The following is a 14,313-nucleotide window of genomic DNA, read 5'->3' as shown; positions in this document are numbered from 1 at the left end:
CCCCCATCCCCTTCCCCTCTCCCCATCCCCCCATCCTCTTCCCCATCCCTTCCCTTTTCCCTTCCCCCTCCCCTTCCCACTTCCCATCCCCCCTCAGGTTCCCTATTCACCTTCACCTTCCCCATCCCTCTGCTCAATGGGGACCCCCAGGATGTTGATAGTGGGGGGAGGGGGGATTCAGTGACGGTAACACCATTGAACGTCAAGGGGGTGATGGTTAGATTCTCTCTCAATGGTAACCCCCCCCAGGATGTTGGGGGTTATAGTGGGGTATATGCGAGGGGCTTCAGTGACGGTAACACCATTGAACGTCAAGGGGGCGATGGTTAGATTCTCTCTCAATGGGAACCCCCAGGATGTTGATAGTGGGGGGAGGGGGATTCAGTGACGGTAACACCGTTGAACGTCAAGGGGGCGATGGGCAGATCCTCACTTGTTGGAGATGGTCATTACCTGGCATTCGTGTGGTGTGAGTGTTACTTGCCCCTGGTCAGCGCTGAGTCCTGCCCACAGAGAGGTGCTGGAGTTGGAGATGACTGATCCCCCACAACCCACCGCCACCTCCCTGTCTGTGCCAGCTGCGATTCCGACCCGCGGGGAGCGTGTGTGCCCGCTTCCCAGACTCCCACAGGGCCCAGAGACGGGAGGCGAAGGGAGAGGAGAGAGAGAGATGGAGTGGGACACCGGGGGTGGGGGGGTGAACTCACGTAGAGATCCACCAGGTGCCGGCTTCGGTGGCATAATTCCTGCGCCAACAGGTAGGCCTTGGCAGCAACGGAGGTCAAGTTCCGGGTCCGGGCACGGGTGGACAGGCGTGGGGCGTGGCTGCCTGGGAAGATGGCGGAGGGAAACAGAGAACACGCGGGTCAATGCTAACGGATGAGCCAACCAGGTATCACCACCCTCCCAACCACACCAGCACAGCGCGATCCCACGGGGCCTAACCACTCGCTGTGTAACCGTACAGAGTCAGTGTTTATTCAGCAGGGTAAGGGTCACTCACTGTGTAACTGTACAGAGTCAGGGTTTATACAGCAGGGTAAGGGTCACTCACTGTGTAACCGTACAGAGTCAGTGTTTATACAGCAGGGTAAGGGTCACTCACTGTGTAACCGTACAGTGTCAGTGTTTATACAGCAGGGTAAGGGTCACTCACTGTGTAACTCTACAGAGTCAGTGTTTATACAGCAGGGTAAGGGTCACTCACTGTGTAACCGTACAGAGTCAGTGTTTATACAGCAGGGTAAGGGTCACTCAGTGTGTAACCGTACAGAGTCAGGGTTTATACGCAGGGTAAGGGTCACTCACTGTGTAACCGTACAGAGTCAGGGTTTATTCAGCAGGGTAAGGGTCACTCACTGTGTAACTCTACAGAGTCAGTGTTTATACAGCAGGGTAAGGGTCACTCACTGTGTAACTGTACAGAGTCAGCGTTTATACAGCAGGGTCAGGGTCACTCACTGTGTAACCGTACAGAGTCCGTGTTTATACAGCAGGGTAAGGGTCACTCACTGTGTAACCGTACAGAGTCAGTGTTTATTCAGCAGGGTAAGGGTCACTCACTGTGTAACTGTACAGAGTCAGGGTTTATTCAGCAGGGTAAGGGTCGCTCACTGTGTAACCGTACAGAGTCAGTGTTTATACAGCAGGGTAAGGGTCACTCACTGTGTAACTGTACAGAGTCAGGGTTTATTCAGCAGGGTAAGGGTCACTCACTGTGTAACCGTACAGAGTCAGTGTTTATACAGCAGGGTAAGGGTCACTCACTGTGTAACCGTACAGAGTCAACGTTTATACAGCAGGGTCAGGGTCACTCACTGTGTAACTGTACAGATTCAGTGTTTATACAGCAGGGTAACGGTCACTCACTGTGTAACCGTACAGAGTCAGGGTTTATTCAGCAGGGTAAGGGTCACTCACTGTGTAACCGTACAGAGTCAGGGTTTATTCAGCAGGGTAAGGGTCACTCACTGTGTAACTGTACAGAGTCAGTGTTTATACAGCAGGGTAAGGGTCACTCACTGTGTAACCGTACAGAGTCAGTGTTTAAACAGCAGGGTAAGGGTCACTCACTGTGTAACCGTACAGAGTCCGTGTTTATTCAGCAGGGTAAGGGTCACTCACTGTGCAACCGTACAGAGTCAGGGTTTATTCAGCAGGGTAAGGGTCACTCGCTGTGTAACCGTACAGAGTCAGGGTTTATTCAGCAAGGTAAGGGTCACTCACTGTGTAACCGTACAGAGTCAGGGTTTATTCAGCAGGGTAAGGGTCACTCACTGTGTAACCGTACAGAGTCAGGGTTTATTCGGCAGGGTAAGGGTCACTCACTGTGTAACTGTACAGAGTCAGTGTTTATACAGCAGGGTAAGGGTCACTCACTGTGTAACCGTACAGAGTCAGTGTTTAAACAGCAGGGTAAGGGTCACTCACTGTGTAACCGTACAGAGTCTGTGTTTATTCAGCAGGGTAAGGGTCACTCACTGTGCAACCGTACAGAGTCAGGGTTTATTCAGCAGGGTAAGGGTCACTCGCTGTGTAACCGTACAGAGTCAGGGTTTATTCAGCAAGGTAAGGGTCACTCACTGTGTAACCGTACAGAGTCAGGGTTTATTCAGCAGGGTAAGGGTCACTCACTGTGTAACCGTACAGAGTCAGGGTTTATTCGGCAGGGTAAGGGTCACTCACTGTGTAACCGTACAGAGTCAGGGTTTATTCAGCAGGGTAAGGGTCACTCACTGTGTAACTCTACAGAGTCAGGGTTTATTCAGCAGGGTAAGGGTCACTCACTGTGTAACTGTACAGTGTCAGTGTTTATTCAGCAGGGTAAGGGTCACTCACTGTGTAACCGTACAGAGTCAGTATTTATTCAGCAGGGTAAGGGTCACTCACTGTGTAACCGTACAGAGTCAGGGTTTATTCAGCAGGGTAAGGGTCACTCACTGTGTAACCATACAGTGTCAGTGTTTATTCAGCAGGGTAAGGGTCACTCACTGTGCAACCATACAGTGTCAGTGTTTATTCAGCAGGGTAAGGGTCACTCACTGTGCAACCGTACAGAGTCAGTGTTTATACAGCAGGGTAAGGGTCACTCACTGTGTAACTGTACAGAGTCAGTGTTTATACAGCAAGGTAAGGGTCACTCACTGTGTAACCGTACGGAGTCAGTGTTTATACAGCAGGGTAAGGGTCACTCACTGTGTAACCGTACAGTGTCAGGGTTTATTCAGCAGGGTAAGGGTCACTCAGTGTGTAACCGTACAGAGTCAGTGTTTATACAGCAGGGTAAGGGTCACTCACTGTGTACCCGTACAGAGTCCGTGTTTATTCAGCAGGGTAAGGGTCACTCGCTGTGTAACCGTACAGAGTCAGGGTTTATTCAGCAAGGTAAGGGTCACTCACTGTGTAACCGTACAGAGTCAGGATTTATTCAGCAGGGTAAGGGTCACTCACTGTGTAACTCTACAGAGTCAGGGTTTATTCAGCAGGGTAAGGGTCACTCACTGTGTAACTGTACAGTGTCAGTGTTTATTCAGCAGGGTAAGGGTCACTCACTGTGTAACCGTACAGAGTCAGTGTTTATACAGCAGGGTAAGGGTCACTCACTGTGCAACCGTACAGAGTCAGGGTTTATTCAGCAAGGTAAGGGTCACTCACTGTGTAACCGTACAGAGTCAGGGTTTATTCAGCAGGGTAAGGGTCACTCACTGTGTAACTCTACAGAGTCAGGGTTTATTCAGCAGGGTAAGGGTCACTCACTGTGTAACTGTACAGTGTCAGTGTTTATTCAGCAGGGTAAGGGTCACTCACTGTGTAACCGTACAGAGTCAGTATTTATTCAGCAGGGTAAGGGTCACTCACTGTGTAACCGTACAGAGTCAGGGTTTATTCAGCAGGGTAAGGGTCACTCACTGTGTAACCGTACAGAGTCAGGGTTTATTCAGCAGGGTAAGGGTCACTCACTGTGTAACCGTACAGTGTCAGTGTTTATTCAGCAGGGTAAGGGTCACTCACTGTGCAACCGTACAGAGTCCGTGTTTATTCGGCAGGGTAAGGGTCACTCACTGTGTAACCGTACAGAGTCAAGGTTTATTCAGCAGGGTAAGGGTCACTCACTGTGTAACCATACAGTGTCAGTGTTTATTCAGCAGGGTAAGGGTCACTCACTGTGTAACTGTACAGAGTCAGTATTTATACAGCAAGGTAAGGGTCACTCACTGTGTAACCGTACGGAGTCAGTGTTTATACAGCAGGGTAAGGGTCACTCACTGTGTAACCGTACAGAGTCAGTGTTTATACAGCAGGGTAAGGGTTACTCGCTGTGTAACCGTACAGAGTCAGTGTTTATACAGCAGGGTAAGGGTTACTCGCTGTGTAACCGTACAGTGTCAGTGTTTATTCAGCAGGGTAAGGGTCACTCACTGTGTAACTGTACAGAGTCAGTATTTATACAGCAGGGTAAGGGTCACTCACTGTGTAACTGTACAGAGTCAGTGTTTATTCAGCAGGGTAAGGGTCACTCACTGTGTAACCATACAGTGTCAGTGTTTATTCAGCAGGGTAAGGGTCACTCACTGTGTAACTGTACAGAGTCAGTATTTATACAGCAAGGTAAGGGTCACTCACTGTGTAACCGTACGGAGTCAGTGTTTATACAGCAGGGTAAGGGTCACTCACTGTGTAACCGTACAGAGTCAGTGTTTATACAGCAGGGTAAGGGTTACTCGCTGTGTAACCGTACAGAGTCAGTATTTATACAGCAAGGTAAGGGTCACTCACTGTGTAACCGTACGGAGTCAGTGTTTATACAGCAGGGTAAGGGTCACTCACTGTGTAACCGTACAGAGTCAGTGTTTATTCAGCAGGGTAAGGGTCACTCACTGTGTAACCGTACAGAGTCAGTGTTTATACAGCAGGGTAAGGGTTACTCGCTGTGTAACCGTACAGTGTCAGGGTTTATTCAGCAGGGTAAGGGTCACTCACTGTGTAACCGTACAGAGTCAGTGTTTATTCAGCAGGGTAAGGGTCACTCACTGTGTAACCGTACAGAGTCAGTGTTTATACAGCAGGGTAAGGGTCACTCACTGTGTAACCGTACAGAGTCAGTGTTTATACAGCAGGGTAAGGGTCACTCACTGTGTAACCGTACAGAGTCAGGATTTATACAGCAGGGTAAGGGTCACTCACTGTGTAACCGTACAGAGTCAGGGTTTATTCAGCAGGGTAAGGGTCACTCACTGTGTAACCGTACAGAGTCAGTGTTTATTCAGCAGGGTAAGGGTCACTCACTGTGTAACCGTACAGAGTCAGTGTTTATACAGCAGGGTAAGGGTCACTCACTGTGTAACCGTACAGAGTCAGTGTTTATACAGCAGGGTAAGGGTCACTCACTGTGTAACCGTACAGAGTCAGTGTTTATTCAGCAGGGTAAGGGTCACTCACTGTGTAACCGTACAGAGTCAGGGTTTATACAGCAGGGTAAGGGTCACTCACTGTGTAACCGTACAGAGTCAGGGTTTATTCAGCAGGGTAAGGGTCACTCACTGTGTAACCGTACAGAGTCAGGGTTTATTCAGCAGGGTAAGGGTCACTCACTGTGTAACCGTACAGAGTCAGGGTTTATTCAGCAGGGTAAGGGTCACTCACTGTGTAACCGTACAGAGTCAGGGTTTATTCAGCAGGGTAAGGGTCACTCACTGTGTAACCGTACAGAGTCAGGGTTTATACAGCAGGGTAAGGGTCACTCACTGTGTAACTCTACAGAGTCAGTGTTTATACAGCAGGGTAAGGGTCACTCACTGTGTAACCGTACAGAGTCAGTGTTTATTCAGCAGGGTAAGGGTCACTCACTGTGTAACCGTACAGAGTCAGGGTTTATTCAGCAGGGTAAGGGTCACTCACTGTGTAACTGTACAGTGTCAGTGTTTATACAGCAGGGTAAGGGTCACTCACTGTGTAACCGTACAGAGTCAGTATTTATTCAGCAGGGTAAGGGTCACTCACTGTGTAACCGTACAGAGTCCGTGTTTATTCGGCAGGGTAAGGGTCACTCACTGTGTAACCGTACAGAGTCAGGGTTTATTCAGCAGGGTAAGGGTCACTCACTGTGTAACCATACAGTGTCAGTGTTTATTCAGCAGGGTAAGGGTCACTCACTGTGTAACTGTACAGAGTCAGTGTTTATACAGCAAGGTAAGGGTCACTCACTGTGTAACCGTACGGAGTCAGTGTTTATACAGCAGGGTAAGGGTCACTCACTGTGTAACCGTACAGAGTCAGGGTTTATACAGCAGGGTAAGGGTCGCTCACTGTGTAACTCTACAGAGTCAGGGTTTATTCAGCAGGGTAAGGGTCACTCACTGTGTAACCGTACAGAGTCAGTGTTTCTACAGCAGGGTAAGGGTCACTCACTGTGTAACTCTACAGAGTCAGGGTTTATTCAGCAGGGTAAGGGTCACTCACTGTGTAACTGTACAGAGTCAGGGTTTATTCAGCAGGGTAAGGGTCACTTAGTGTGTAACCGTACAGAGTCAGTGTTTATTCAGCAGGGTAAGGGTCACTCAGTGTGTAACCGTACAGAGTCAGTGTTTATACAGCAGGGTAAGGGTCGCTCACTGTGTAACCGTACAGAGTCAGGGTATATTCAGCAGGCTAAGGGTCACTCACTGTGTAAGCGTACAGAGTCAGTGTTTATTCAGCAGGGTAAGGGTCACTCACTGTGTAACCGTACAGAGTCAGTGTTTATTCAGCAGGGTAAGGGTCACTCACTGTGTAACCGTACAGAGTCAGTGTTTATACAGCAGGGTAAGGGTTACTTGCTGTGTAACCGTACAGTGTCAGGGTTTATTCAGCAGGGTAAGGGTCACTCACTGTGTAACCGTACAGAGTCAGGGTTTATACAGCAGGGTAAGGGTCACTCACTGTGTCAGGGTGAGGATGTATTCAGCAGAGTCATGCTGAGCCTGCGTTGTGTTGTTGACTGTGGAATGGAATTTGTGCTATGTTCAGGCTTGTTGAGGCATGCTGTGTTCGTCTGTGACCCGGGCACCGGAGACAATGATGTGGAAATCGCAGTGTATAAATGATGGAACTGTCAATTTCGAATGATTACAATCTCTCAGTCTGCTGTTAACATCCGTTTCAGTGAAAGCACATGCAATATACTGGTGTGGATCAGTGAGATTTTACTGTGTACACTGACATTGAGATTCCAGACTGTAACTCCTCTGTACATTAACCACCCCGAACCCCTCGATTAGATTCCAGTCTGTAACTCCCTCCCGGGGAGCTGTTATTCTGTATTTAAACCCCCCCGAACCCCTCGATTAGATTCCAGTCTGTAACTCCCTCCCAGGGGAGCTGTTATTCTGTATATAAACCACCCCGAACCCCTCGATTAGATTCCAGTCTGTAACTCCCTCCCGGGGAGCTGTTATTCTGTATATAAACCCCCCCGAACCCCTCGATTAGATTCCAGTCTGTAACTCCCTCCCAGGGGAGTTGTTATTCTGTATATAAACCCCCCCCGAACCCCTCGATTAGATTCCAGTCTGTAATTCCTTCCCGGGGAGCTGTTATTCTGTACATAAACCCCACCCCGAACCCCTCGATTAGATTCCAGTCTGTAACTCCCTCCCGGGGTATCTGTTATTCTGTATATAAACCCCCCCCGAACCCCTCGATTAGATTCCAGTCTGTAACTCCCTCCCCGGGGTATCTGTTATTCTGTATATAAACCATCCTGAACCCCTTGATTAGATTCCAGTCTGTAACTCCCTCCCGGGGGGGCTGTTATTCTGTATATAAACCCCTCCGAACCCCTCGATTAGATTCCAGTCTGTAACTCCCTCCCCGGGGTATCTGTTATTCTGTATATAAACCACCCTGAACCCCTCGATTAGATTCCAGTCTGTAACTCCCTCCTGGGGTATTAGTTATTCTGTATATAAACCACCCGGAACCCCTCGATTAGATTCCAGTCTGTAACTCCCTCCCGGGGAGCTGTTATTCTGTATATAAACCACCCTGAACCCCTCGATTAGCTTCCAGTCTGTAACTCCCTCCCAGGGAGCTGTTATTCTGTATATAAACCCCACCGAACCCCTCGATTAGATTCCAGTCTGTAACTCCCTCCCAGGAGAGCTGTTATTCTGTATATAAACCACCCCGAAACCCTCGATTAGATTCCAGTCTGTAACTCCCTCCCGGGGTATCTGTTATTCTGTATATAAACCCCCCTCCCGGAACCCCTCGATTAGATTCCAGTCTGTAACTCCCTCCCGGGGTATCTGTTATTCTGTATATAAACCCCCCCGAACCCCTCAATTGGATTCCAGTCTGTAACTCCCTCCCAGGGAGCTGTTATTCTGTATATAAACCACCCTGAACCCCTCGATTAGATTCCAGTCTGTAACTCCCTCCCAGGGGAGTTGTTATTCTGTATATAAACCCCCCTCCCGGAACCCCTCGATTAGATTCCAGTCAGTAACTCCCTCCCAGGAGAGCTGTTATTCTGTATATAAACCCCCCTCCCGGAACCCCTCGATTAGATTCCAGTCAGTAACTCCCTCCCGGGGTATCTGTTATTCTGTATATAAACCCCCCCCAAACCCCTCGATTGGATTCCAGTCTGTAACTCCTTCCCAGGGAGCTGTTATTCTGTATATAAACCCCTCCAAACCCCTCGATTGGATTCCAGTCTGTAACTCCCTCCCAGGGAGCTGTTATTCTGTATATAAACCATCCCAAACCCCTCGATTAGATTCCAGTCTGTAACTCCCTCCCGGGGTATCTGTTATTCTGTATATAAACCACCCCGAACCCTCTCGCAAAGGGGAAGGGAGAGAGAGAAGATAGCAAAGAGCAGAGAACATTGACCATTCCAGCCCCTTCTCTGTTTGTCTCTCTGTCTCACCCCCCCCCACCGCATCTCTCTCTCTCTCTCTCTCTGTCTCTCTCTCTGTCTAAACATCTCTATAGAATATAGACCATTCCAGTGCAGTACAGGCCCTTCAGCCCTCGATGTTGTGCCGACCTGAGGAACCAATCTGAAGCCCCTCTAACCCATTCTATTCCATTATCATCCATACGTTTCTCCAATGACCATTTCAATGCCCTTAAAGTTGGTGAATCTATTACCATTGCAGACAGTGCATTCCACTAACCTACTTATCTCTGAGTAAAGAAACTACCTCTGATATCTGTCCTGTATCTATCACCCTCTCAATTTAAAGCAGTGACCCCTCCTGCTGGCTATCAGCATCAGAGGAAAAAGGCTCTCCCTGTCCACCCTATCGAACCCCTCTGGTTATCTTGTATGTCTCAATTAAATCGCCTCTCAACCTTCGCTCTGACGAAAACAGCCTCAAGTCCCTCAGCCTTTCCTCGTAAGACTTTCCCTCCACACCAGGCAACATCCTGGTAAATCCCTTGTGGAGCCTTTCCAAAGCTTCCACATCCTTCCTACAAACGCGGTGACCAGAACTGTACACAATACTCCAAGTGCGGCCGCACCAGAGTTGTGTACAGCTGCAGCATGACGTCATGGCTCTGAAACTCAATCCCTCTCCCAAGAATAGCTAACACCATATGCCTTCTTAACAACCCTCTCAACATGGGTGGCAGGGATCTATGTACATGGACACTGAGATCTCTCTGCTCATCTACACTACCAAGAATCTTACCGTTAGCCCAGTTCTCTATATTCCTGTAACTCCTTCCAAAGTGAATCACCTCACACTTGTCCGCATTAAACTCCATTCGCCACCTCTCAGCCCAGCTCTGCAGCTTATCTATGTCCCTCTGTAACCCGCAACATCCTTCAGCACTATCCACAACTCCACCGACTGTTCCATTAGTTAACTACCTGATGAAAGAGCAGCGCTCCGAAAGCTATTTCTAAAATAAATGTGTTGGACCATAACCTGGTGTTGTGTGATTTTTAACTTCATCTTTAGATTGTGGGAGGAAACCCACGCAGACGCAGGGGGAATGTGCAAACTGTACACAGAATCGAACCCCGGGTCCCTCACACTATGAGGCAAGCAATGTTAATCGAGGAGAGGGAGAGAGAGAGAGAGAGAGAGAGAGGGAGAGAGAGAGAGAGAGAGAGAGAGAGGGAGAGAGAGAGAGGGAGAGAGAGAGAGGGAGAGAGAGGGAGGGAGAGAGAGAGGGAGAGAGAAAGTGTGACAGACAGAGGAGAGAGCGTGACAGAGAGAAGGAGAGAATGTGAGTGACCGAAAGAGAGAAAGAATGAGAGACTGAGTGAAGCAGAGAGAGAGGAGAGAAAGAGTGGGAAGGAAAAAGTTGACAGACAGGGAATGAAGGAGAGAGGGAGTGAGAGACAGAAAGAGGAAAAATGTGGTGCGACGGGGGTGAGTGGGAGATCGGGAGGGAGTGGATAGACAGTCAGAAAAGTGACACACAGACACGTGCTCACACACACACAGGCAGACACACACACATCTACAGGCAGACAGACACACACACTCAGTCACAGAGAGAGACTCACAGATACAGAGACAGATACACAGGCAGACACACACACAGTCAGAGAGAGAGACTCACAGAGACAGATACACAGGCAGACACACACAGTCAGAGAGAGAGACTCAGAGATACAGAGACAGATACACAGGCAGACACACACACAGTCACAGAGAAAGACTCAGATACAGAGACAGATACACAGGCAGACACACACTCAGTCAGAGAGAGAGACTCACAGATACAGATACACAGGCAGACACACAGTCACAGAGAGAAACTCACAGATACAGAGACAGATACACAGGCAGACACACAGTCAGAGAGAGACTCAGAGATACAGACAGATACACAGGCAGACACACACACAGTCAGAGAGAGAGAGACTCACAGATACAGAGACAGATACACAGGCAGACACACACAGTCACAGAGAGAAACTCACAGATACAGAGACAGATACACAGGCAGACACACAGTCAGAGAGAGACTCAGAGATACAGACAGATACACAGGCAGACACACACACAGTCAGAGAGAGAGACTCACAGATACAGAGACAGATACACAGGCAGACACACACTCAGTCAGAGAGAGAGACTCACAGATACAGAGACAGATACACAGGCAGACACACACACAGTCAGAGAGAGAGACTCACAGAGACAGATACACAGGCAGACACACAGTCAGTCAGAGAGAGAGACTCAGAGATACAGAGACAGATACACAGGCAGACACACACACACAGTCACAGAGAGAGACTCACAGATACAGAGACAGATACACAGGCAGACACACAGTCAGTCAGAGAGAGAGACTCAGAGATACAGAGACAGATACACAGGCAGACACACACACAGTCACAGAGAAAGACTCAGATACAGAGACAGATACACAGGCAGACACACACTCGGTCAGAGAGAGAGACTAACAGAGACAGATACACAGGCAGACGCACAGTCACAGAGAGAAACTCACAGATACAGAGACAGATACACAGGCAGACACACAGTCAGAGAGAGACTCAGAGATACAGACAGATACACAGGCAGACACACACACAGTCAGAGAGAGAGACTCACAGATACAGAGACAGATACACAGGCAGACACACACTCAGTCAGAGAGAGAGACTCACAGATACAGAGACAGATACACAGGCAGACACACAGTCAGTCAGAGAGAGAGACTCAGAGATACAGAGACAGATACACAGGCAGACACACACACACAGTCACAGAGAGAGACTCACAGATACAGAGACAGATACACAGGCAGACACACACTCAGTCAGAGAGAGAGACTCACAGAGACAGATACACAGGCAGACACACAGTCAGTCAGAGAGAGAGACTCAGAGATACAGAGACAGATACACAGGCAGACACACACACACAGTCACAGAGAGAGACTCACAGATACAGAGACAGATACACAGGCAGACACACACTCAGTCAGAGAGAGAGACTCACAGAGACAGAGACCGATACACAGGCAGACACACACAGACTCAGACACAGAGCACACTCAGAGACAGACACACACTGAGACAGAGACAGACACACACATACACAGGCAGACACTGACTCAGAGACACATACATACACAGGCAGCAACACACACACACAGAGACAGAGACACACAGATATAGAGACACACAGAGACAGGGGCACAGAGTTTGAAACACACAGAGTTTGAGAGACACAGACAGTGCTGGGACCTCCCTGGAGTTGAGAGTTGTTGGGAGTGAGGGGGAATGTGTAAAGTTCCTAGACAGCTGTGCCTGTCACAAATCCCGGTGAGGAGCAGAGAGAAGGAGGGAGCACTTACTGCGGATCACTTCCATGGTCAGCCCCAGAGTGGGGGGTGACAGGCTCTCGGTCCCGGAGCCCCCCAGGTGTCTTGTAGCAGACCAGACCACACACCCGTCCCCGGGGAAAGGGGCTGGGGGGGGGGGGGCGGGGGAGCAGGCAGCGATCCTCTGTATCCAGGAAGCGAACTGCAGGGCTGTGCGGGACTCTCCGGACTGGCCCGGACCTTGGGAATGCCGGGGAGTGAGGGGGTGGGGGTGAGGCGCAGGGGCCCATTCCGTGTGGATTACGGGAAGCTCTGCCGGCAGCTCAGGACAAGCAGCACGGAGCGAGTCCGGGCCAGCAGGCAATCCTGCTCCAGGCGGAGATGGAGAGGCACACTCACCGGCATGTTTAACCCCATCCCGCACAGCTCACAACTTAACCCCTTCACACACACACATTCCTCATCCCAGGGACAGGGACAGCACGGGGTCAGATACAGCGTAAAGCTCCCTCTACACTGTCCCCACATCAAACACTCCCAGGGACAGGGACAGCACCGGGTCAGATACAGAGTAAAGCTCCCTCTACACTGTCCCCCCATCAAACACTCCCAGGGACAGGGACAGCACCGGGTCAGATACAGAGTAAAGCTCCCTCTACACTGTCCCCACATCACAGGGACAGGGACAGCACGGGGTCAGATACAGAGTAAAGCTCCCTCTACACTGTCCCCACATCACAGGGACAGGGACAGCACGGGGTCAGATACAGAGTAACGCTCCCTCTACACTGTCCCCACATCACAGGGACAGCACGGGGTCAGATACAGCGTAAAGCTTCCTCTACACTGTCCCCCCATCAAACACTCCCAGGGACAGGGACAGCACGGGGTTAGATACGGAGTAAAGCTCCCTCTACACTGTCCCCCATCAAACACTCCTAGGGACAGGGACAGCATGGGGTTAGATACAGAGTAAAGCTCCCTCTACACTGTCCCCCCATTAAACACTCCCAGGGACAGGGACAGCACGGGGTTAGATACAGAGTAAAGCTCCCTCTACACTATCCCCACATCACAGGGACAGGGACAGCACGGGGTTAGATACAGAGTAAAGCTCCCTCTACACTGTCCCCACATCACAGGGACAGCACGGGGTTAGATACAGAGTAAAGCTCCTTCTACACTGTCCCCATCAAACACTCCCATGGACAGGGACAGCAAGGGGTTAGATACAGAGTAAAGCTCCCTCTACACTGTACCCCCGATCCCAGGGACAGGAACAGCACGGGGTTAGATACAGAGTAAAGCTCCCTCTACACTGTCCCCCCAGCAAACACTCCCAGGAACAGGGACAGCACGGGGTTAGATACAGAGTAAAGCTCCCTCTACACTGTCCTCCCAGCAAACACTCCCAGGAACAGGGATAGCACGGGGTTAGACACAGAGTAAAGCTCCCTCTACGCTGTCCCCCCAGCAAACACTCCCAGGGACAACACAGGGTTAGATACAGAGTAAAGCTCCCTCTACACCAAACCTGCCCCATTCTGGGACAGGGACAGCATGGGGGTAAAACGTCCTTTATACCGTGCCCCCCCATCCCATTTTGGGACAGGGACAGCACGGGGGTGAGGCAGACAGACATGGACAGAGTGGAACTCCCTGTGCCCTGTTTTTAACTGGGAGTGACTCGGACCTACCAGGCAGTGAGCGTCTCTCCCTGGTGCGGCCGGTTGTCATGTCGCTGCTGTGTTGGTGGATGATGGGGCAGGCCGTGCGCTAAGGGAACGGCTCAGAGCTCCCGCAGGTCTCGCTGACCTGCTGTCTCCTGTGTCTCCACCTCCATGGGAGAGCTCCTGAGAGAGAGAGAGAGAGAGAGAGAAAGAAAGAGAGAGAGCAGTCCGAGCGGAACATGGAAACTCCCCCAGCTTCACCTGATCAGTTTTCAAATGGACAATGACTGCGCCTTCCTCACTTCCCACGGCTCACATTAAGACAGGCTGGAGCAGGCCAGGGTGGCTCAACACTTCCCAG

General features: G+C 50.2%; 1 protein-coding gene across 1 annotated transcript in view; it reads right to left on the bottom strand.

Annotated features, from left to right (window-relative positions):
- The window catches only part of LOC132808876 (uncharacterized), a 26,920-nt gene extending 12,901 nt beyond the window's left edge, over positions 1 to 14,019 (bottom strand). Inside the window, exons 1-3 of the mRNA XM_060822295.1 lie at positions 13,980 to 14,019; positions 12,316 to 12,708; positions 683 to 829 (exon numbers count right to left, since the gene is read on the bottom strand). Coding sequence (XP_060678278.1) covers positions 683 to 829; positions 12,316 to 12,708; positions 13,980 to 14,019 — 580 coding nt within the window. The remainder of the gene's footprint in view (positions 1 to 682; positions 830 to 12,315; positions 12,709 to 13,979) is intronic.
- Positions 14,020 to 14,313: the final 294 nt, after the last annotated feature.

Source organism: Hemiscyllium ocellatum (genome assembly GCF_020745735.1).
Source record: "Hemiscyllium ocellatum isolate sHemOce1 chromosome 41 unlocalized genomic scaffold, sHemOce1.pat.X.cur. SUPER_41_unloc_35, whole genome shotgun sequence".
Classification (NCBI taxonomy): domain Eukaryota; kingdom Metazoa; phylum Chordata; class Chondrichthyes; order Orectolobiformes; family Hemiscylliidae; genus Hemiscyllium; species Hemiscyllium ocellatum.
This window is presented reverse-complemented; position numbering and strand designations above follow the sequence as displayed.